The sequence below is a fragment of the Arvicanthis niloticus genome, chromosome 21 (assembly GCF_011762505.2).
Source record: "Arvicanthis niloticus isolate mArvNil1 chromosome 21, mArvNil1.pat.X, whole genome shotgun sequence".
Taxonomy (NCBI): Eukaryota; Metazoa; Chordata; class Mammalia; order Rodentia; family Muridae; genus Arvicanthis; species Arvicanthis niloticus.
In genome coordinates, this window is record NC_047678.1 from 43,519,526 (window position 1) to 43,544,784 (window position 25,259).

General features: G+C 43.4%; 1 protein-coding gene across 1 annotated transcript in view; it reads left to right on the top strand.

Annotated features, from left to right (window-relative positions):
• The first annotated feature begins 5,638 nt into the window (after positions 1 to 5,638).
• Positions 5,639 to 25,259, top strand: part of Lars2 (leucyl-tRNA synthetase 2, mitochondrial) — a 95,725-nt gene continuing 76,104 nt past the window's right edge. Inside the window, exons 1-3 of the mRNA XM_034484298.2 lie at positions 5,639 to 5,807; positions 10,031 to 10,279; positions 16,859 to 16,987. Of these exons, the coding sequence (XP_034340189.1) occupies positions 10,049 to 10,279; positions 16,859 to 16,987 (360 nt within the window). The 5' untranslated portion in view covers positions 5,639 to 5,807; positions 10,031 to 10,048. The remainder of the gene's footprint in view (positions 5,808 to 10,030; positions 10,280 to 16,858; positions 16,988 to 25,259) is intronic.

Genomic DNA, 25,259 nt, shown 5'->3' on the forward strand with positions numbered 1-25,259 from the left:
ATCAGATCAATTTCCCTGGGCCTGTTGGGAAACCTGCCCATCCCCTCTCTAGTCTCAGGTTAACTAAAGAGCTTCACTTCAGCTTGCTGATGTAGAACTTTGAGATGAATGACTCCACCTGGCCTGGGCCTGTGGGAACCAACAGGAAGGCAGAGAGAGGACTAATGGATTTCTCTAGTTTTTATTTAGCCACAGGGAATCATTCCCTATGGAGGCTGGAGAAAGAAGCTCTTTTGTTTTCTAATCTTCGATAAAATACATATGCATGCAGTTCATCACATCAACCTTGGGACCGTGGGAGAAAAGCAAAGGCCATCTTTTCACTTTTTGTTCTGAGAGGGGCTCATTCAGTTGTCAGGCAGCCTTGAATGTGCTGTCCTCCTGCCTCAGCTTCCCAAGTATTTGGAATTACTGGTATGTACCACCACTTCTGGCTTAGTATTCCTCCTGCCTCAACATCAGATATTTTTGAAATACAAGCATATATTACAGTGCCTGACTTCCTTTTCTGAAGAAGAAGGAGAAGAAGGAAAGAAAAAGAAAAAAGATGTAGCACACTCTACACAGCAAACAACTTGTCTTTTACTTAATAATGCATCTTTGCAGCATGATCTTTAAAAGTGAAAGGATTTACTTTCATGCTACTGTCTTTGATGTAAAAATAGTTACTTTTCAGAAAAGCAAATGACTTTTAGGAAAATTCCACTTGAAATAATCTTCTAAAAATGTCAATGTTAACTTTACTTCATAAGAGGACAGGGAGACTTTGAACCAAAATAAGGATGGAGGTTATATGTTCATGTATGGAGGAAAGGCACTCTGGTGGTTATATATGGATGCAGGCATTAAGAGTGATGGGTTCAAGGTAGGCTGCCCAGAGACCTCCTCCTCCCCCTCCTCCTCCCCCTCCTCTTCTCCCTCCTTACCCCCCTCCTCTTCCCCTTTCTCCTCCCCCTCCTCATCCCCTTCCTCATCCCCCTCCTTTTCCCCCTCCTTACCCTCCTCCTCCTCCCCTTTCTCCTCCCCCTCCTCATCTCCTTCCTCATCCCCCTCCTTATCCCCCTCCTCCTCTTCCTCCCTCCCCCTCCCCCCTTCCCTTAGACCAAGTCCTCCAGTCCCCTCCCTAGCACTGCATCAGACCACCAGCTGCAGCCTTCCCTACCTGTTGCTTTGTTCAGACTCCAGCTCCAGGAGGCACCCCCTGCTAACCCAAGGGCCTCTCCTCTCCAGACAAGTAGGCTGAAGGCAGACCCACACCTCTTTTACTACTCCAGGGATCCAGTCCTCTTAGTCTCATCCCCAGCTGTAGCTAAAAACAAAACAGAAACCAAGAAAAAAAACACTCACCCAACAAAGACAAATCTAGAAGGCAGCACCTAGGCCTATAATTCCAAACCCAGACACCAGACACTAGCATAAAAAAAAATCAAAACTATCCAGGGCAATCTGTCTCTGCACCTCAAGGAACACTCTACAAAGCTGACCACATATTCAGATATAAAGCAAGTTTCAATAGATCCAAGAAAATTAGCTATCTTCATATCTAACAAAACAGACTCCAAACCAAAACTAATTAAAAGATACAGGGAAGGGTACTACATATTTACAAAAGGGAGAATCCACTAAGACGACATTTCAATTCTTAGCATTTATGCCCCAAACACAAGGGCACCCAAGTTTGTAAAAGAGACACTACTACAGCGTAAACCACATATTGACCCTCACACAATGATAGTAGGAGACTTCAATACACTATTCTCACCAGTGGACAGGTCATCCAGGCAAAGACCAAACAGAGAAATGCTGAGCTTAACAGACAGTATAAACCAAATAGACCTAATAGATATTTACAGAACATTTCACTCAAACACAGAACAATATTCCTTTCTACTCTGCACCTCAAGGAACACTCTACAAAGCTGACCACATATTCAGATATAAAGCAAGTTTCAATAGATCCAAGAAAATTAAAATAACTCCCTGCATCTTATCAGACCATCATGAATTAAAGCTGGATATCAACAACGACAGAAACAACAGAAAGCTTGCAAACTTGTGGAAACTGGACAACTCTCCACTGAACGAAAAATGGGGTCAATACAGAAATAAAGTAAAGTCTTTCTAGAATTCAATGAAAATGAAGGCACAACATACCCAAACTTATGGGACACAATGTTAAAAAGGATGTTCATAGCACTAAGTGCCTACATAAAAAGACTGGAGAGATCTCATACTAGCAACTTAACAGCACACCCAAAAAAGTATATGGCAGGAAACTGAGGTCTAAAATCAGTAAAATAGAAACAAAGGGAACAGTACAAAGAATCAATGAAAGGGAGAGTTGTTTCTTTGAGAAAATCAACAAGATAGACAAATCTCTATCCTAACTTAAAAAAAAAAAAACAAAAAAAGAATATCCAAATTAATAAAATCAGAAATGAAAAAGGGGACATAAAAACAGACACAAAGGAGATCCAAAGAATTATATCTACTTTAAAAATCTGTACTCTACCAAACTGGAAAATATATAAGAAATGGATACTTTTCTTGATAGGTACCACTTACCTAAGTTAAATCAAGATCCAATAAACAATTTAAATAGACCTATAACCCTGGTGAAATAGAAGCAGACATTAAAAGGCTTGCAACCGAAAAGGTCCTGGACAGATGGCTTTTGCACAGAATTCTACTATACTTTTAAAGAAGAGTTAATGCCAATACTCCCCAAATTATTCCACAAAATAGAAACAGAAGAACATTGACCAATTCATTTTATGAAGTTGCAATTACCCTGATATCCAAATGACACACAATCAACAAAGAAAGACACAGACTAATTTCCCTTATGAACATAGATGCAAAAATACTCAATAAAATACTTGAAAACGGAATCCAGAAACACATCCAAAACATCACCCACCATTATCAAGTAGGCTTCATCTTAGAGATGCTTGGATGGCTCAAAATACAAAAATCAGTAAATATAATCTACCATATAAACAAAGCAAGAAAAAACAACCCATATGATAATCTCATTAGATGAAGGAAAAGCCTTTGACCAAATCCAATACCCCTTCATGATAAACGTCTTGGATAGATCAGGGATACAAGGGACATAACCTGAACATAATTAAGCCAACACACAGCAGACTGATAGCCAACAACAAATGAAATGGAGATATACTCAATGAAAGTCCACTAAAATCAGGAACAAGACAAGGCTGTCCACCCTCTCCAGATCATTTCAATACAGTACTCAAAGTGTTAACTAGAGCAATAAGACAACTGAAAGAGATCAAGGGGATGCACTTTGGAAAGGAACAAGTCTAAGTGTCGTTATTTGCTGATATTTTGAGCCCCCACCCCCACCCCCTCGCACCAGGAAACTCCCTACAGCTGATAAACACTTTCAGCAAAGTGGCTAGAAACAAGATTAACTTAAAAATAATCAGTATTTCTTCCATATGTAAATGACAAATGAATTAGGAAAGAAATCAAGGAAGTAACATCTTTCACAATAGCCTCAAATAATGTAAAATACCATGGGGTAATCTAACTAAGCAAGCAAGAGATGTGTATGATAAAAATTCCAATTCTCTGAAGAAAGAAATTGAAGATGACATCAGAAGATGGAAAGATCTCCCATGCTCAAGGATTGGTAGGATTAACATAGTAAAAATGGCCATCCTACCAAAAGCAACCTACAGATTCAATGTAATCCCTATCAAATTCTAACACAATTCTTTACAGACATTGAAAGGACAATTCTCAAACTCATATAGAAAAACAAACAAACAAACAGGATCGCTAAGACAATTCTGAACAATAAAAGAACTGCTAGATGTCCCACAATTCTCAATTTTAAGGCATAAAACAGACATATTGATCAATGGAATCAAATAGAAGATCCAGACATAACTTCATATACTTATGGACACCTGATTTTTGATAAAGAAGCCAGAAATACACAATGGAAAGAAAGATAGCATCTTCAACAAATGATTCTTGTCAAACTGGATATCTGCATATAGAAGAATGCAAATATATCCATGTGTATAACCCTTTATAAAACTCAACCATGTTCATTGTTGCTTTATTCATAATAGCCAGAAACTGGAAACAACTGATATGTCCCTCAACAGAAGAATGGATAAAGAAAATGTGGTGCATTTTTACAATGGAGTGTTACTTTGCTGTTAAAAAAAAAAAAAAAATGACATCATGAAATTTGCAGGCAAATGGATGGAACTAGAAAAGAATAATCACCCTGAGTGATGTAACCCAGAATCTGAAAGATAAATATGGTATATATTTTTACCTATAAGGGAATCTTGGCCATTAAGTAAATGATAATCAGGCTACAATCTATAGAAACAACCTATAGGTTATATAAAAAAGAGGGGTCTGGGGAGACATAGGAACCTACCTGGGAGGGAAGATATAGGATAGACTTTATGGGGGGGTTGGGGGTGGGTGAGGATGGAGGGGGTTGTGTGGAGGGAGTTTGGGGAGAGTCAGTTGGAATTGAAGGAGGGTACTTCTGAGGGGTGGGGGTGGGAAGCTAGTGCAGTTTCCACTGCACTAGTGCAAAATATGCCAGGGCAATGGTGTCACAAAACTGGTTTCCAGGCGAGGTTTGATACTGGTCTAGAACAACACGGTGTTTTGAGCTTTAAACTATCAGAAAACTGTTTTGTTTGTTTGTTTGTTTGTTTGTTTGTTTTTGTTTTAAAGTCTTGGAAATGGACAAAAGCTTTCTATGTTTCCTGGGTGGTACTCGGAATGAAGTTTTATTTTGTAGGAGTGTACACCCCTGCTGGTCCCCTTATGGACTGCAGTGATCTGTGTAAGGACAGAAACTAGGATGGAGAATATCAGTGACTGGATGGATTGTGTGTGAAGGTACAGTTGATTTCAGCCCTGTAGGAAAAGATGGCACTCAGACATTGTTTTCTGCTGTACTGGATATCAACCATTTTGCACTATTAACAAATCTCAGTATCCGGGACGTCTCCCATGTGTCCTTCAAGATTCTTTCTTTAAAAAAATAGAGCGTAATTACACCATTGTTCCTTTGCAATTCCTTGATTTATTACAGGCAAGAAGAAGCACTCGCTCCGGTGTATGCAGGGCGATGGGGCACATTAACCCCATATAAGGAAGGTGGTCAGACAGCTTGCTTTCCTAACTGTCAGTACATTTTGTTCCTACTCTACTCTGGGCTAGGTAATTCTCCTCCTGGGGTTAGAAGATCATCTGATATGGTAGATGAAAAGTGCTTCAACCCCCATCAGGCCCATAATGGATCACAAAGTCGGACAAACCAGCCCAGTAGGCAGCTTCTGCGGCGCTGAGATTCAAACCCTGGCCTTGAACCACCCCAGAGCTCTTTTTACCACCTGTCATCTTCATCCTTTAGTATTTCCCGTTTCTGTTCTAATTGTAAGACCGTGACTTCCAGGTAAGTAGAATTTGTTCAAGTGTGCAGAGGCGGCGTAGAGGGCGAGGCCTGGGCGGGGCCAGCCCCGGGCGAGAACAGTCTAGGGGCGGAGTCAGCGCCGTCGCTCAGGCACCTTGCCTTTCCTCCTTGGCTCCGCCTCTTCTGTCTGTGTCCGCCGCCTCCGCTGCCGATAAAGTTGTTGTTTTGCCAACATGGCGGCGCCCATAGTGACTGGCCTGGTCTTGTTCGTGTAATGCTTGGGGAACGAGGCAGAAGGGAGCAGCTGGCCAGAGCCTGTGCACAGAAAGTCCCTACTGGGGCTTAGGAGGACGAGAGACAGGCCCCCGCTTAGCCCCAGGAGTTGAAGGTGCGGACAGGCCCCGGAGTCCCGGGACCTCGCTGTTTTCCAAACCGGGAAAAGCTCCGAGATTCTAGTCTGTAGGCTTTTTCAGTCATGGACCCTGTTGACAGTTCCGGACTCGTGCTCGGAGAACACGTTTCTTCACATGGCTTTGTATTTGAATTCTCCTCTACTACTCGCCTGCCCTGAGTGCCTGGATCTTCGCTCCGGGGTTGGGGGTTTGGACCCAGAAAATGACCATCAATAGTACATCTTTGGGGGACCCACAGTATTAATTAGAACCTGCAGGTATTCAGAAGTCGCCTGGATCTGACAGGCGCACCGCGTACAGAGAAGGTGGTTTCCTTCCGTCCCTCCTGTTTGACTTTTTTTTTTTTTTTTTTTAAACTGGATTTTATAAAGCTGGCCTTGAACTCCTAATCCTCCTGCCTCTAACTAGTTTCTTGCGTACTCTTTTGGGAATATATGGATGCCTTTGTGTGCTTCTCCCTAATGTTCTTGTTCGTCACCTTTTTCCTATTATCGCTCTAGGTGTCTCTATTTATGATCATCATTTTGGGCCCATTTCTCAGGTCCCTCACTAAGCAAGTGCTCTACCACCGAGTTATACTTCCATGCCTATACCTTTGCCTATTTTAAACATGTTTTGGGGGTTCTTTTCTTATAATCGAACTCTTATGGAGTTGTATAGACATTTGTCATTGTAGTTTGGGACAAATAATTTCCTTCAGCAAATTGTTTACTCTTTAGAAATTTGTTCGTATTTTTTCTTTCTTTTCTTTAAGACAGGGTCTCATGGTGTACCTGTGTAGCTCAGGCTGACCTTGGACTTAAGATCGTCGTCTTCTCACAGCCTCCTGAGTGCTGAGATTACCATCTGTTTCACCCCACCAACTTAGACATTTTTGGTATACAGATATTTTATGGTTTTGGAGTAAGCTTGATTATTGTGTCACTTAAAACGATTCTTATTAGCTAAGTTTGACAGTGTGTGGTGCCTGTAAGCATAACATTTGGTAGACAGAAGCAGGGAGGTCGGGAGTTCAAGGTCATCCTTGTCTGCAGTGCTAGTTCAAAGCTAGCCTGAACTAGATGAAACCCTGTCTCAGATGCTCACATCCCTCCAAAACTGTGGGATTTATGCCAGCTTATGGTTTGTCTTGGAGCTCTAATTTAAATTTTTCTCAAATACATTGAACAATTGGTCACTTTCAGAGCTGGCTGTGGTGGTGCACATGTAATCCCAGCTCTGAGGAGGCTGAGGCACAAAAATAGAGAATTAGAGGCCAATCCTGGGCTATATAGTGATATACTGTTATTTTTATTTGGATGTACATATATGTGTACATATACAAGCACATACATGTGGAGCCCAGAGGCCAATGTTTAGTGTTTAAAAATTATATTTATTTAATTTTATGTATATTATTTAATGAATTTTATATGTATTTGTGCCTGAGTGTATGTCTGTGTATCATATGTGTGCAGAAACCCTTGGAGGTCAGGAGACATCAGATACCGTAACTGGAGGTATAGATTGTTTGAGCTGCCCTGTGAGTGCTCTCTGTAGGAGCTGTAGTATTCTTGTAAAATGAGCCATCTCTCCAGCCCCCAGTGTTAGAAGTCTTTTATCTCTCTCTACATTAGTTTCTGCGACAGGGTCTCTCACTGAAAATGAAGCTCAGTAATTGGCTAACTTGGCTGGTCAGCTAGCCCCAGGGGTCCTCTTGTTCCCACAAGTTCCCCCCCATCCCGCTGGGGATACAAACACATGTGCTACTGTATGTGTGGGCTTTTTACAAGGGTGCTGGGGATGTGAATGTAAATCTTCATGTTTATGCAGCAAGCCCTTTGCCCACTGAGCCGCCTAAGCCACAGAGACACTTCCCTATTACTCTCTAATCTGCATGTGTTTTTCTTTATGAACTTTAACTGCATTATTTATTTGTCTGAGAACACGTGTGCCATGGCCACATACGAAAGCCAGTGGACACACAGTTTAGGAGTTGGTCCTCTCCACCAGGTGCGTCTTAGGGATCAGAGTTGGGTTGTGAGGTTTTGTAGCAGGAGCCTTTGCCAGCACCCATCATGAGCTTTAAATTCTTGTACATACTTACATCTATTTTAATGTTTTTAGTTCATTGGTTTAAGCAAAGGAGAAGTCATTAGAGAGCCTGGTGTAGAGGAAGGCATCTTGCTCACCTAGCAGCGAATTTTCCTGTGCACTCACATTGCTCCTGATGATGGGTGCTCCTTGGCACTTTATCCATCATGATGGGGAACAAATCCCAAACAGAAGTTCAGGTCAATTTGTATTTTATTTTCCTATTACTATTTATTTATGAAACAGAATAGTCCAGAATATCCTCCTTATATGCCATCTAGGAAAGAAATGTCAAATATCTTCTGCTAATAGTCTTTGGCTTTTCATGGTTTCAGAATGTTTACTTAGTAATAAAACTATAAAATCCCTGACTCATAGATAGTTCTAATAATATACTAGTCTAAGTCCTAAAAAGAAATGCAATTGCCTTTCTTATATAATAAAGTTGTCCATATAGAATTGCTAATAGCCAGCTTTGTGTAGTTCATTCTAATTCCTATATAGTCATATTGACCTATTTTAAAATATCCAAACCCAACTGATAGGGGAATTTCCCTCCCTCCCAGTCTGTCACTTATTCTAGTCCCAAAAGAGTAAGAGATGTTAAGAATAACAGGACTTGGTATGCCAAGAATTTGTGTGGGCCTACTTGTGGCAGCAAGTGCCACAGTTCCATGTTCTGTGAGTGTGCACTCCTTTAGAGCCTGTAGTAACCCTCCCAACAACCTTTGATCCGTGGCCTTCATGGAAGTAACATCGCCAAACCCCAGTAGATATGGAAAAGATTTCGGGAGAATCAGATGATAAATTCCAGTTTAGAATGCCAGGTTTTCTTATGTCTCTCTTGTCTTTTACCTCTCCATTGCTGTTATGCAATAAGGCAGAACGTTTAGGGTGTTTATTTAGTGCCACATTCTAGATATTTGATGGAATCTCATCTCAGCCCCTTAAAAGGGATAAAGTAGGGAAATTCTTCATCAAGGCTTTTTCTGCCATTCATCTGAGGAGAAAACCAGGGAAATATCTTCATTAAGATTTGAATTCCACGTGGTTATCCTGCTGGATCCATACAGTGTTGTAATCCAAAGAGCTCTATAACAGACCCAGTGCATGTTATGTCATAGGTTTGTCTGTGTCTCACCTGCTTCTCTGTGTGTATATAATTGCTGTGAAAGAGGCCACTTTGCCTTTAGTTTGCTTTGCTGGGGATAGAATCCAGGGCTTTGCACATGGTAGGCATATGCTCTGTGTCTTACACAGCCAGCCCAGGACTCCTTTGCTATGTCTGTAGTACTTGGAAGGGTGTGTGAACCTAATGTCATTCAATAAATATTTGACAGATGAAGAAACAAGTGAATACATAGTTTCCTAAATAACGGTTATTTCTTGACTTAGTCTATAAGAGTCTGTTGAACTCATAACACCCATACACACACACACACACACACACACACACGAGAAATGTTAATTTTGTTCAGAATTTCTGGTTCTTCTGGGAGACCTGTGTTCAGATCCCTTTTGTGGCATCAGAGCACACAGCTAAGCCAAGGTGTGCTCAGAATTCTTCTGGAGTTTAGAGAGACCGCAGTGGATGTGCTAGACAAACTGGAGGGAGGACTCCATTGCCTCCTGTGCTGCTGGAAGGGTGTGCAGTAACCGGCCTTTGGTGCCCTTCTTTTTTCTGTGAGGGTTTTGTATATTTGGTGTTTGGGGCACGGATTACCTTTATGTTTTCTTTTTTTGTGTGTGTAAAGATTTATTTATTTTATATATGTGAGTACACTGTTGTTGTCTTCAGGTGCACCAGAAGAGAGCATCAGATTCCATTACACATGGTTGCGAGTTACCATGTAGTTACTGGGAATTGAACTCAGGACCTCTGGAAGAGCAGTCAGTGTTCTTAACCGCTGAGCCATCTCTCCAGCCCACCTTTATATTTTCTAATAAAAAGTTTGTATCTAATTCAATAGAGCTTCCAAAATGTTCTGTTAGGAAGTAATTACCAAAAGAAGAAGAGAAATCCTGTGAACAGACAGTAAATGCTGAGCTGTGTCAATCAGAAAGACCAATCTTGAGAGATTCTGGATGGTGCATATCATGGTTTTTTTTTTGCCCTCTTTTCTAGGGTCTTCCCTCCTGAAGAATGGCGTCAGCTTGTCAGAGGCTGAGTTTTTACGTCTCGCCTCTGAAAAGGCAGCTAGTTAATGGGACACCTGTCATCCTGTGGGAAAGACTAATTCCAGGGTGTTCCAGAAGTATCTACAGTGCCACCGGGAAGTGGACGAAGGAGTACACACTGCAGACAAGGAAGGATGTGGAGAAATGGTGGCACCAACAGATAAAGGAGCAGGCATCCAGAATCTCAGAGGAAGATGTGAGTACCCCAGGAGGGCAGATGCCAAACACCTAACCAGCAGCACTCTAAGGGAGGAAAAGTTTGCGTGGCTTACAGTCTGAGGGGATACAGTCCATCACGGCATGGCACATGGCAGACTGTCAGGAATGTGAGGAATGTCACGATGCATCTGTAGTTAGGAAGCAGAGAGTGGACTGGAAATGGGGCTAGCCTCTAGAACCTCGGTGTCAGCAAAGCTCTACCTCCTAAAGCTTCCACAACCTTCCGAAATGGCACCACCAGCCAGGGACCAAGTGTGCAAACCAAGTGTGCAAACACAGGGTCTTGGGGGGACATTGCACTTTCAAACCACATTAGTCGAGAAGAGGAGCTAAGGACTTGGACTCTAGGCTCACACTGCATGGTTTAGGATAAGTTATTAGATGTGTGGCCTTAAACCAAATAATTGAGTGTCTCTGTGCTTTGCTTTTCCTACCTAAAGTGGAGGATAATAATAGCATTCACTTGGTTCCCAGGAGGATTGTTGAAAGGAGCAAAGGAGGTGACATAAGGTTAGGGCACAAGGAACTCTCCAGTGTGGTAGATGTGTCCATGTTAATAACGCACATAGTAGATATTCTGGAACAGCATTTATTAGGGGAAATGCAACAAAACAGAAATACTAGCAGCGTTGGGTCCTTGTTGACTCTAGTATGGTAGGATGAAACCCATGGATCTAACAGGTCAGAGGTGGGATTACTGGAGAGGCCTATGGATTTGTCAGGCAGTTGTGTGTGGTGGTATCTGACCCTTCTGTGTGGACTTGCCCAGCAACCTGCTCTGCCACTTGAGCATCGAGGTCTGAGGAGGGTAGCCAGCATGTTCTTTGATGTGATCTGAAGTTGAGGTCCAGCCCTCAGAATCTCAGTAGATCAGTGGATCTTGGCTTCTGGTCCCAGTCCTCTACCCTAAAGCAGTTGTGTGATGCATTTGGCTACCGTTGAATTCTTCAGATAATTCTCTGCTCCTGTTGTAATTAAATCAGAGCAAATACTGGAAGACTTGTATATTAACTGACTTTCCCACTGTAGTAGCAGCAATGGAATAGTAAAGACATGTGTGGAATTCCTTAGGTGGGGCTAAGGTAAGAAGCTGAGTGTCCCTGCGGCCGACACTGTATTGGAATTGCCTTTTCTTGTCTCCTGACTCTTATTGGAGTCACACTCATCCTTCTGAGAGTGGGAGCTGTTTATATTCAGCTGCAAAGGAGTTTTGGCATTGTTTAGAAAGATCTGTAATTAAGAGAGAGATGGTATCATATAAATAAATGAACACTGAAAAAGAAAGCTGAGACATCTACAAGGAAAATTTGGTCTCTCCCTTAACCCCATGGTTCTCAGTTCCTTACACTGTTTATTTTACAGGTTTGTTTTGAAAAATCAAAGGATGGTTTATATATACTTGGGTCAGGGAGTGACACTATTGGGAGGTGTAGCCTTGTTGTAGTGGATGTGTCACTGTGGGTGTGGGATTTAAGACCCTCCTCCTGGCTGCCTGGAAGTCAGTCTTCCACTAGCAGCCTTCAGATGATGTAGAACTCTCAGTTCTGCCTGCACCATGCCTGCCTGGATCCTAACATGCTCCTACCTTGATGATAATGGACTGACCCTCTGAACCTGTAAGCCAGCCCCAAATATATGTTGTCCTTTATAAGACTTGCATTAGTCATAGTATCTGTTCACAGCAGTAAAACCCCAACTAAGACAATTTTCAAACTGAAGACTTCTAAACTGAAGTGTCAGATAGATAGAGACAGACAGACAGACAGACAGACAGACAGACAGACAGAAGATAAAATCATGTACTATTTAACCAGGGACTGGGAACCTGACTGAATACTGGTATATGTGAAGCTTTAGAGTTCACCTCACATTGATATTAAGTACATTTGAAGTCTGTCCCAGTGAGTTTTTATAAGCCAAGTGTCTTGCCACCATCCTCAAACCACCATTAAAACAGCAAAACCAAAAAACAAACAACAATAAAAACCCCAAACAAAAAAACCCCACAACTTCTATTTAGTGAGCATTTAATCATGTACTGGGCACCATTTCCATTGGTTGAGTTATTTAATATTGGAACAGCTTTGAGAGGAGCCATTACCCTTACCTAGGGAGTTAGAAGCTGGGATTCAGCCCAACCCTCTGAGAGCCCCTGGTCTCTGAAAACTCCCTATATCAGTCACCAATGAAGAATAGACTGAGCCTGGGCAGGCATGGGGATTTGTCTGAGTCCTCACAGCCTATCGCAAAGTGAGGGTCAGAACTAGAGGAACTGCCTGTGTGGATTCTGTTACAGCTTCAGAGAGCAATCCCCAGAGACACAGAAGTCGTGTTCTAAATCACAGTCTGATGGAAATAGGGAACTAACTTTTAACAATCACTCTCTTCCCATCGCTGGCATTTGTACTTTCTCTTAAAGGCTTGAATTCCTGAACTTTTATGTAATTATGAAAATTTCCCTTTCAGGCAGATTCCTACTCAATTATAACACAAACTCCTGTCATTTCTTTTCTTTCCACCTCCAGATGAAGTAACTCATTTCATTGTCACAGAGGAAAATGACTTAATTCACACAGAAAAGCACAAGGCAGGGACAGGCAGTAGGCTGAATGTATTTCTGCAAAAACAAAAATGTTCATGAATATCAAAGACTAGCATCGTTTTTCTGTGTGTCTCTGTGAACTCAGGGGTGGAGGTCAGCTGTGCTAGTCTGTGATTATCTGATGTTGTCATTAATTTACTCTTCATTGAACAAGCATACAAAAAAGAAGAGGCTACTGAGGAAGCTATGTGTAGAAAATGCTTGGACAAGGTTGTTAATATGATATAATAAACAGTACAAGAAGATAGGGTGATTATAATAGAAGAAAATTGTTTTACATAATAACTTGAAAGTCAAAAACTAGAAATAGGCCAGGTGTGGTACAGGCCTGAAATCCCAGCTCTCAAGAGTCCTGAGGCCAGCCTGGGCTATGAAGCAAGACCCAATCTCAGAAAGCAAAAAAACAAAAAACAAAAAACAAAAACCCAACACCACCAGAAACAAACAAACAAACAAAAAAACAAAAAACAAAAACCCCAAAATCTACAAATGTGTATGTCAAGGATTTTTATTTTTCCTAGCTCCCAAAGAACATGATTACAGTTTTTTTCCCCTGTAGCCCTAAAAAGTCCCAGAGAAAAGCTGTGTGGGGTCTACTCTATTGCAGGTAGGAGAAAGGGTTCAGTAAAGGAGACAGTTTTATTTTTGCACCCAGTAGAAAATAGCTGCTGTACCTTTTATAAGAACTTGTTCACAGTGGAAAGGATCTTCTGTCACTCACCTTTTGTTTCCCCCAGTGCCAGGGGTAAAGCCCATGAGCTTGCACAAGCTAGGCAGGTACTGTATCGTGGAGCTAAGCCGCCAGCCCAACCTAGCGCAGCCCCTGCCCGAGTGTACAGTAGCCTCTGCCTCAGGACCTCCTCACTCCTGAGACCTCTCATTCCCCACCTGCCACTCTGCTTATTTAAATCATTGTCACCAAGTACGGAGGATGCTTTGTTTTTTTATTCACCAGATTCTGAGAAAAACTTTAAAAAGATTTCCTTTCAGCCGGGCAGTGGTGGCGCACGCCTTTAATCCCAGCACTTGGGAGGCAGAGGCAGGCAGGTTTCTGTTGTTTCTGCCTGGTACATGATCACAACAACAAGAATAACTAATACACAATTTCACGTAGGGAAGCAGAAATCCATGTGGCGGATTTCTGAGTTCGAGGCCAGCCTGGTCTACAGAGTGAGTTCCAGGACAGCCAAGGCTATACAGAGAAACCCTGTCTCGAAAAACCAAAAAAAAAAGTTTTCATTTCTCCAGGTGGTATTACTTACCTACTTGCCCTGGTCATTTCTAGAGGACAGACAAAACAAAGAAAAGTTATGTTTTGCATTTTTTTGGGGGGTGGGAGGTGGTGGTGGTTGTTAGCTATTGTTTGTGGTTTTGTTAAAGATTTAAAACCTTTAATGAAATTTAAGAACTTGGCAAGAAACTGAACGTGACATGGCAACGTGTGACAATGTCCACCAGAAATCCCAGCACGCTGGAGGCAGAGGCAGGAGGATTGTTGCAAGTTTGAGGCCATCCCGTACTACATAGCAAAATCATGTCTCCAAACCAAAACAAACAAAAACCTTCGCTGCAATTTGATTTCTAGTTCTGCTTCCCTATGTAAAGTTGTGTGTTAGTTATTCTTGTTGTTGTGATCACATAGCAGGCAGAAACAACAAGGAAAGGCTCATTCTTGCTCACAGATTCAGAGAATACAGTAAGCCAGCAGAGATAGCCGAATCAGCTACTGTTCTTACTCTCTCTCTTTCAGCTCCACACCTGAGTCCTCCGTGGAACAGTACCACTCACAATTAGGTTGGGTCTTCCTACCTTAGTTAACCTATGTTGACTGACATACCCAGTCTTGCTTCCCTTGGTGATTTTAGGACCTGCCAGGTTAATAGTTGGTATTAACTATTGTGAGTAGGCTCTGTCTACCATCAGTTATGAAAGTACTAGCCAGCTATGTTTAAAACATCACCTCCCACACATGCACGGGAAGGGGTGTGAATTTTTCTCTCTGTTTGCATTAGGTGCTCTGTGCTTAGGCAAAGCCTTGATGCCTCCTAAAGCTCCTGAAGAAGTAGGGACCAAAAAGAGAGATCCAGAAAGCCGAAATTAACAACAGTGTGACAGTAGGTGGCCCGTCCTCACTGACCACCAGCCATGGTTACCTGTCACTTGCTCAGATGCCCTATGGCAGAATTTGAGGCTTGGCTAGAGGAGCCTCCAGTTACGTGGACAGGATTTGTACAGTCTGCTGGGGACGGCTGTGTCTGGTAGAAGGTGTGCCCCCAAAGGCCAACAAGCGTTCATTTAAGAGTTGCTGTAGTCCTGTGGGGTGGCAGGGAGGTAAAGATCGAGGTGATTACCACACAGTCCTGGGGCTGTGCATGAAGTACAGTGGTAACAGCACTCAGCTGACAGGCATGGGGTTCTATCCTCAGCACAGCAGAACTTTCCACAAGCACCAAAATGCCACGTCTTCCATAAGTAATCAGCTCTGTGACTAAACCCACTCCTTTGGCCCTTGTCTTCTGATGTGCACAGCTCTTGACAACACTTGACATCCTGCCAGTGGAAGAATGAGGGTGCCCAAAGGCAGTGGCCCTGCTGGACTTCCTGCCCTGACTTCATTATAGTCAGATGTATAGATTTCCTGTGTTTTCCATGTTGCTGCTGCCGGAAGCTGGGGAGGTGTATGACTCCGATCTGTCATCACTGGGAAACAAACAGTGCCTGCTCCTTCATTTTTTTTTTCCACTTAAGCCTTTCTGTTGAAAGAAACTCAGTGTGCTGGTTATACTCCAGGACCCATCTAGTACCTGGAGACCCTGGTACCAGGGATTGTCAGCCCTGGATCTCAGGTGGATGCAGCCATGGGGAGCTGGGGAAGGGACTCTAGTTTTGGAGATCTCTGAGTAATTCAACCTCTTCCACTTGAATAATGTGGCTCTCTATGTTAGAGGCTAATTTGGAAAAACAGTCCTAGACAGAAACTGCTTTGGGAGAGAAGCTTTGAAAAGGAGGAGAAAACCTGAAACCCCCAGGCTAACTAGCCCTTAACACATTGTTCTGAGTTATTGTTGACATTCTTTAGCTTAACCAGGACCTTGGAATCTTGGAGGTTTCAATACATTTTTGTCAGTTTACATAATGAGAACAGTTTTTCTTTAAGCAACTTTTAAAATGTTAAATTATTGTTGGGGTCCACACTAGCCCCACGTTGGGGTGGCCAAAAAATGTTGCAGCCCAGGCAAAATGTTGAGGCCCGGTGCCGACCCACGTTTGGGCGGCCACTGTATCCCGGCCCAAGCTGCCGCTCCGGTCTGCGGGTCGGGGTTCAGCAAGAGCGAGGGTGAGGGCAGACTCGAAGAATGGAGACCAGACAGGGTGTGATTCAATCCCGTTTATTCTTCAGTCTCTCTTCCTCTAAGTGTCTCCTTCTCTGTCTCCTCTGTCTGCTGTGTCTGATTCTGTCTGGAGCCAAGTGTCTTCTACCTAATGTCTGATGTGTCTGGTTCTCTCTCTATAGTCTGATTCTCTGATCTCAGTCTGATTCTGATCTGTTCTGTCTCTGCCTTTTATATGTCTCACTTCTAAGCCATGCCTCTAAGTTACACCTTTAATCATGCCCTTAGGTCTTGTCTCTAACTCTGATCTCTGTACTTCTAAGTCATACTCTTAAGTCACACACCTTTAATCTCACACACCTTTAATCTCAAGCACCTTTAATCTCAAGGTATCTAAACCAAGATTATCGGAGTGTGCTCAGCTGTTGTAGGCTATTGTAATCCAAGTCTCATGTCAGGGTATATGGCTCAAGATGGCTGCAAAGCAGATAGCCGCTTTCTGCTAAAAGTCGGCCCCCAACAAATTATTACCTTGAATAAACCACCAAAATATTATTGCATGCAGAGCTTCCAGAAAACATGTAATGAACACTTTCTGTCATCCTCTGTCACTCTTTTCTAGAAATTAAAGCCCAAATTCTACTTGCTCTCCATGTTCCCGTACCCTTCTGGCAAGCTGCACATGGGCCATGTCCGTGTCTACACCCTCAGCGACACCATTGCACGGTTCCAGAAGATGAGAGGCATGCAGGTAAGGACAGGTACCCAGGGCACTCCAGACAGGAGTGTAGTGTGGGCATATGTGCTCAGGACAGTGAAGAAAGCCAACTCTAGTTAAGATTGAATGGTTTTAAGTGTGAACGTGGACAGCTCAGTTTCCTTGTGATGAAGCATCTGGGTAAACTTGGAGCAGCTGCAAGGGGTAGGTGTTATGATGGGGATGGACACGGGTGGGCTGAGGGGAGGACAGATGTGGGTAACACTGCTCCTCTCTCAGGAGAAGCTCTCCTATAAGCAGTCACTGTACAATGAAGCCAGTGGTCTTAAAAATACACACACACACACACACAGTGTGTTACAGTGTGTGTGTGTGTGTGTGTGTGTGTGTGTGTGTACAGCACTCTGGTCAACTAACTCTACACCTCTATAGAAAGTACCAGAGATCCTGAGATGGCTACTGTCACTTATTCTAGTCCCAAAAGAGTAAGAGATGTTAAGAATAATGGGACTTGGCATGCCAAGAATTTGTGTGGGCCAACTTGTGGCAGCAAGTGCCACAGTTCCATGTTCTGTAAGTGTGCACTCCTTTAGAACCTGTAGTAACCCTCCCAACAACCTTTGATCCGTGGCCTTCATGGAAGTAACATCGCCAAACCCCAGAACAAGTTGTCTCTATTGGCCTTGAACTTAGAATCCTTCTGCTTCAGGCTCTGGAGTAGCTGGGAAGCCTGTGCCCCAGGCCCGGCTTGCCCCTACCTCTTGGAGTTCCCATCACTATCCTGTATAGCACTACCCTGGGGATAAAGCCTTAATACCACACAGGCCTTTGGATGCATTTGTGATCCAAACTATAAAGCTGTGTAGTAACACACTCCTGTAATTTTTGTACTTGAAAGTTGAAGAGGAAAATCAGGAATTCAAGATCAGCCTTGACTATTTTGTGATTTTACACAAGAGATATTTTCCCCTTGTTACTGGATGTTTTTATGTTCTCTGCTGAACATGTATTTATTTTACAGTGGGAAATTTTTTATAGGAAAAACATTTGAGGAATAGTAACTGTGGGAAATGGAAAAGAATTCCCTAGAGAGGGAACATCTTACTTTATTACATTTATGTTTTGGTAGGGGTCACATACCATACATATAGAGGTCATAGGACAACCTGCCCAAGTCCACTTTCTTCCATTATGTGGGCACTAGGGATCAAATTTAGGGTTGATGACAAGAATCTTTATTTGCTGAGCCATCTCACTGAGCCAGAGGCGACACTGAGACTGACTTCTCCTTAGGTTGCTATGAGGACACATTAGGTAGTCCATGTGCCACGTGTCTCCACGTGCCACGTGCCTGGTGCATAATACATCCCTTAATACATGATAGCTGTAATTATGATTTATACTGATTGATTTGCTCAGAGCTACTCAGGAAAGCGATTTAACTCCATTTAATCAAGGAGTCCCTGTAGTCTTCTGCTGGGAGAAGGCTGCAGGGCTGCCTAGGCGAAGCCGCTGCTGCTGCTGCTCATTGTGGCCAGTGGGGCCTTCTGTTTGTCCACGGCTGAGTCTGGGCCTTGGATAGGAAACTGTTACTTGTTATTAGGGTTAATGTCAGTGTATTAGTCAGGGCTCTCTAAAAGGACAGGAACAGAACTGATTGAATACATGTGTATATATAGAGAAAGGGGGGAGGGAAGAGTGAGCGAACGAGTGAGAGAGAGAGAGAGAGTGAGGAGAGAGAGAGAGAGAGATTTATTAGAATGGCTTACATGCTGTGGTCCAGCTAGTCCAACAATGACTAGCTACTGATAGCAAACCAAGAATTCAGTAGTTGTTCAGCCCATGAGGCTGGATGTCTTTAATATATGCTAGAATCCTGAAGAAACAGGCTCTAATGCCAGTGAAGAAATGGACTTGCCATTAGCAACAAGGGCAAGCAGCAAAGAGCAAAGCTTCCTTCTTCTGGGTCCTTTATGTAAGCTGCCAGCAGAAGGTGTGGCCCAGATTAAAGGTGGATCTCCCACCTCAAAAGATGGGGATTAAAGGTGGGTTTTTTTTTTTTTTCCTCTTGAGATGATTTATTTAAAATTTCCTCACAGGTGTACACAGACTCTTGGGTTAGTTAATTCCAGATGTAGTCAAGGTGACAACCAAGAATAGCAGTTTCCTACAGTGAGCAGGTGTGCTGAGTTGTCCTTTCCCCTTGTGTTTCAGGTACTCTATTTGTTTTGTTTTGTTTTTCAAGACAGGGTTTCTCTGTGTAATAGCCCTGGCTGTCCTGGACTCATTTTGTAGGCCAGGTTGCCTTTAAACTCACAGAGATCCACCTGCCTCTGCCTCCCAAGTGGTAGGATTAAAGACATGCACCACCACACCTAGCCCAGGTACTTTGTTTAAGAAAATATTTATTTTAGAATTATTTTATTATTGCTCTTTAATGTGTGTGGATGTTTTGCCTGCACTTTCTATGACCTCAGAGGCCAACAGAGGGCATTAGATCCCTTGGAACTGAAACTAGATAGGGTTGTGAGCTGCCATGTAGGTGCAGGGACTTAAACCTAGCTCCTCTAGAAGAAGAGCCGATGCTATTGACTGCTGAGTTACCGCTCTAGCCATCTCTACACAGGAAACATTTATCTTGCTAGCTCCCGTAATGTCAGATCATTGTATGTGCAATGCCAAACTTGGGGAAAACTCATCAGGCTGTTTTAAATGTGGGATTAATGTGGAAAAGAGAAATAGATACCTCTTTTTCCTTTCTTTTTTTTTTTGTCAGCAGTGTTGGAGATGAGTAAGGTAGCACACGTCTGCCTAGAAGCCCAGCACTTGGGAGGCTGAGGCAAGAGGCTGGAATTTGGGGCCAGACTTTCTCAGAAAACAACAAAAAACACCGTACAAGAAGCTTGTTGGATGACCTTGCTGCTTTTATAAACTGTCATGTGTCAGCACTAGTTCCTAAATAGTCCTTATACTAAATAGGAGGGAGTGTCTGCTCTGCAAAGCCAGGCAAGGTTGGATGGATTCCCGTGTTGATTACCTTGACCAACAAATGGTCCTTAACCACCAGCTTCATTATAAACTCTTGGTTTCCTTCTGTATCAAATATAAAACCGATGTTTTAGTTTAAAAAAAAAACAAAACAACAACAAAAACAGTAGACTAGGAAAACCTCTGTCAAATTTTGCTTTTTCTATAACTGCTAAATCATTAACTTTAAAAACATGTTTTTACTGGTCTAATGTGGTGCACATACATTAATGCCAGCACACAGGAAGGAGTCAGCCATAGGAGGATCTGTGTGAGTGAGATCCAGACCAGCCAGAACTTTTACCGTATTTATTTTGATTATGTGTGCGCATGCACAGAGGTCTGTGCTCTCTCCCCCACCACGTGGGCTCTAGAGACGGAGTCTGTTGTTGGACTTTTGCCCCAGCCATCTTGCTGACCATGGTTCTAATTTGTGTTTTTCTGGTTCCCATTGAGACTAAAATATGCATGTGTATATTTTTTACATAAGTTCCCTTTCCTCTGGCTTGTTTGCTCACTGTAGTTTAGTTGCCAAGTTATTGCTCTATATTGGTTTTTTGTTGTTGTTGTTGTTGTTTTAATGTATCTGGGTTTTTGACCCTGTCAATAGAGTGCAATGCAAACATCCTCTTCCAGGCTCCAGACTGTTTTGTATTTTGGGAGACTAAAGACTATGGGTTACAGTCTGGCTTTGAGAGCCGACAAGAAAGCTGAAGATTTTCAGATTATGCAAAGGGAGGAAATGAGGTAAGAATGTCTGTAGCCCTAAGGATTCCAGACATATCCTTGTCTCTAATGGAAGCTGCCTGAAATCGAGTGTCTCAAGGTTGTTCCAGCCCAGGATGTGAGGACTTGGGTGTATGAGCCTTCTTAGAAGACAGTGATTCCCTCCATTTGGAAGCTGTTACTTAGGCCCAGATTTCAAGCCTTGATGTTCTTCCTGTACCAGATAGCAGGACAGTGTTCCTGTGTCTGTGCCAGTGACCAGCTAGCCTGTATAACTCTCTGATTATAGTCCTCCAGAGCGAATCCAGGACCCTTAAACTGTCTGTAACAGCATTTCAGTTTTCTTTTAGAACAATTTAAACAGTTTTCCTTTATTTCATTTTATGTGAACAGGCATTTTGCCTGCATGTCTGTCTGTGTACTGTGTAACTGTGTGCTTACCTAGTGCCCAGGGAGGCCAGAAGAAGATGACAGATGTCTGAGACTGGACTGAGGGTTGTTTATTAGACGCCATGTGGGTGCTAGGAACAAAACCTCCTAGGTTCTCCAGAAGTGTCTAGTGTGTTAACATCCGAGCCATCATCTTTCTAGTGCCTTTATAATGATTTCCTTTTCTGGTCTGCTGGCCCAGGCCTCCGGAATCCACAGTCCTAAATGATGACATAATCTTTTTCACAGTGAATATCCTCATTCTTACCTCTGTGGTTTTCTCCCAGGCGTCTCCTTCTTAGAGGATGTCTCATGTTCCCCTGTAAGCGAGCCCTTACTATTCCTCAAGGGCCACACAATCTTCCTTGAACTGTAAACTGGCCTTCAAGTCTGTAGCTCACGTTTATCAGCACTTGTGGGTGGAGCCATGGACGAACTCGGCTAAGCTCACAGCCCTCTGTGTTCCTGTACCTCGGCTAAGCTCACAGCCCTCTGTGTTCCTGTACCTCGGCTAAGCTCACAGCCCTCTGTGTTTCTGTAGGCAGCAGTGCAGATAGCTATAGTGTCCCTGGCTTAGCAGTCTTTTTAGGATCATTCACTAAATGTGAACACTAGACATTTCAGAACCAGATAAAGGCACTTTGGAAATAAGCCCAATGTCCTGAGTTTAATCCTCAGAATCCACATGAAGGTGGAAGGAGAGAATCAACTTAATGAAGTTGTCCTGTGACCTCCACATGCACTCTGTGGTGCCCTGTACCCTTGCAATAATAGTGAAAATATTTAAGTGAGCCTTGAAAGCCATTAAGGAAACCGAGTCCCCAAATTTGAGCCAAAGCATGAAGCTTTCACCAGCCAGTGCAGCATTCAGGCATGCGTGTTCTGTAAGCTCTTCTGTAACGATTGTTTTCTCTTGAGTTTGCTAGGGTGGAGGTAGAGCTGGAAGTGTCCACAGTTTCAAAGAGCAGTCTAGGCAGCTGAGCCAGTTTTGTACATGGCAGATTAATGGCATCTGTGCTGAGTCAAACGGACATGGCTGTCCGGGTTTGAGCCCAAGTCACACTGACATGTGAGAACAGAGTTAAAGGTCTTTAGCAGCTGATCTTAACCATAGACACATGTCAATAGGATAAGCACTGTGCAGGTGAGTACCAGGTGGTTTGGGGGTGGCAAATCGGAGCAGTGATGCGCTGCTCTCCTCAGATGTGATGAGCAACAGAACCCTTCCGACCTCTAGTGCACCCATGGATATGGCATAACTCAGAAATCCCAGAACCCCAGAAGAGGGGGAGCAGGAAAATCCAAGAAAGCAAGGGCAGCCTGCGCTTTATGAGTCTGTGTCAAAAGGCAAGCAAACAAAGAAAAGGAATAATGCCGTTTTGAGTGTAACCCAGTTTCAGTGGCCCCAGAAAAGCTTTCCTAAGATTTGCATGTTTACTAAAGAGCCATTTGAAGCCAGAATGAAATCCTTTTTCTACAGCCAGAAAAGGCTGTTCTGACTGTTGGTTGCTCCTTAAACTCCAAAGAAGCCTGATGACATACTTAAGCTTAGCTCCATATGGTGATGTTGTCGTGTTTTCACATGTTGTATGCACAGATGGTAGGAAGATAAATTTCCTGCCTCCCACCTCAGCTGGTGTCCCCAGCACCTTCTGGTTCAGGGTGATGATCAGAACTCACTCCTCACCTTTGCAGAGCTGGGCTAACTAGTCTCAGGCAGAAAGCCATAGCCTTGTGCAAGTACAGGAAGAAGTTGGGGCTCAGTGTCTAGCAGCTATAACCACTGTGTGATCACCCACAAAGGCCAGGTGCTAGGGACATCCTCAGCGAGCAAGTGATTGTGGATGTTTCCTCGGTTTGCAGTCTGCAGTTAGTGTCTGTGATGTGCCCAGTGTGCATGGTGTGGCACTTAGTTACAGAGTCTCAAGTCTCTGTGTTATCGGAGGTAGGCAGTGGATTTCCAGGCCTGTGCTTCCAGGTGTGGTTTGGGAAGAGAAGGCATGTTGGTCCAGCGCCTTGATTGGAAAGTGATTACCTGACTTGCCCACTGTTAGGCTCTTCTGCGTTTCCACAGGAGGTATGCCCTTTGGGAATAGGTGCACCATTTTTTCATACTCTAAAGTAGTTGGTTTTTATATCCACTCTGTAATAATGGTGGTTTATTACACTGGCTAAATGAAATTAAACACTGCATTCCTCATTTCTTGGAAATAGAGTGCTGAACTCACTCCAGAGAAGCTAAGACACTGAAAATAGCTTTTCTTTGTAGAGCAGTAACCATGGTGCCTGAATCAGAAGCTGAATTGGTTTCATATAAAGCTTTGTTTTATGGGGGAGGGAGAGAAGCTGTCCATTGCTACCAACTGGCTGGCCCTATTCTGGAGGCATGCTTCTGTCTCTGGTGGAAAGGCGGAGGACCAGATACCTCAGTCTCCTTCCTGTCCGTCCCTAAACTCCTCTTTGCAAGGCTCACTCTTGCTTCTTGTGTTAGAAGGACAGTGGCCCCTTGCTTGTTCCCCACCGCTTTCTTAAAGTATTTTAAACTTGTACATAAGATTCCACCTTGTCTCTTTTGTAAAATAATACAACATAGATAAGGCTGTAGCTGCGACTCTCAGCCCTATGTCCTTTTTGCTGAGTCAGCTGGCCTCCTCCAGCCTGCCCACCAACCCTGAAATGCCCCGGTACTCGGTTCTGGAGGACCGTACTCCAGGTGCTAGCCAAGACCTCCCTCCCAGGTCCGTCCAGCTCTGGTCTGACTTACAGAGCTCTGATGTGTATAACTATATCCTGGGCTAGCAGCTTCTGGTCTGTGAGGACACTAGCCAGCCTGACTCCCCTGTGAGACCACACATGGAAGTGGTCCATCTGCTGTGGCAGTAGGCAGCCCTAACTCCCACTTGCGACCTCACGTAGAGATGTTCCATCTGTCACAATATTGAGTTCTGACTCTCCTTAGAGAAGTCACATAGGAGTGGTCCATCTTCCACAAGCTGGCATCTTCTAGTAGCCAGTTCTGATTCCTCTTTGAGATGTGTTCTTACGCAGTTCTACCCCTGCTGTCTATTAAGTTGCAGTTCTCAAGCTATGGGATCAGCTGCCTAGCTCGTCTTTGTCTGATTGTGCGATCCAAAGAGTTTAGTTAGGGTTACTTACCAGTGAGGAAACTCAGTATCTGTTTTCTCTTTGTCTCTGCCACCCACCCCAGCAAACACTGACCGCTCTTGGGTAGTGGTATTTCATGAGTCCTTCCCTCTTACTGTGGCTGGATTTGAGGCATAGGAAACCAAGGTGGAGCTGGAGGGCAGGTAAATGGATTAGCTAGGGACTTCCCCCTGGCACCTGGCCCAGTCACTGCCCAGATCCCTGTGGCTCCATGTGGTAAGATAAGCATTTACACTCCTGCCAGCATAACAGCCTTGAGCCCTGCCCACTGCTGCCTGTGTCTCCTGGGCTCTAGGTGGCCATGGGGTCTCTGTCAGGTCTGCTAGTGATGATGTGCTTCTCTTTTGAATGTTGGGGTGGCTGCACTGTTGCTGTAGCTTCTTGCCCAAACTTATATACTAGAGTATTTGCTGTGAAAACTAGATAGAGATTGTGGTTTTTCAAATTTTGGAGTGTACTGATTTCTAATTTAAGCAACTAGTATTTCTTGATTCAGCCTCTGAATATCTTTACATTTATTATCTTAAAATTATCATTTTTATCTTCTGCTACCTTCCATGATGTCACAATCCCACTGTTCTAAAATTTACATGATGGATATTTAAAAGTGTATCTTAAGTAGATTTATAAAAATAGGTCAAATATCTGGAAAAATGAAGCATTCACATCCAAGAAGAGGTCATCTCAGAAAATAAAAAGAGGTTAGCTTAGGAAATCCAGACTGCTCAGGGTGATCCTTTATTCCAAGAAGGGGCCTGGTTATGTTGCCCAGGTTGGCCTCCAACTCTCGGCACTTCTTCAACTTCCCAGCTGGATCATAGGTGTGGGCCTCCACACCTAGCTGGGCCTAGTGTACAAATGCAGGTGCCCTCTTTTCTTTAGGGCAGATTGCCATGTTTGCACATGTGAGCCAGAGGTATCGTAGCTTATCTTAACTGTGGAAATTTAGTAATATAAA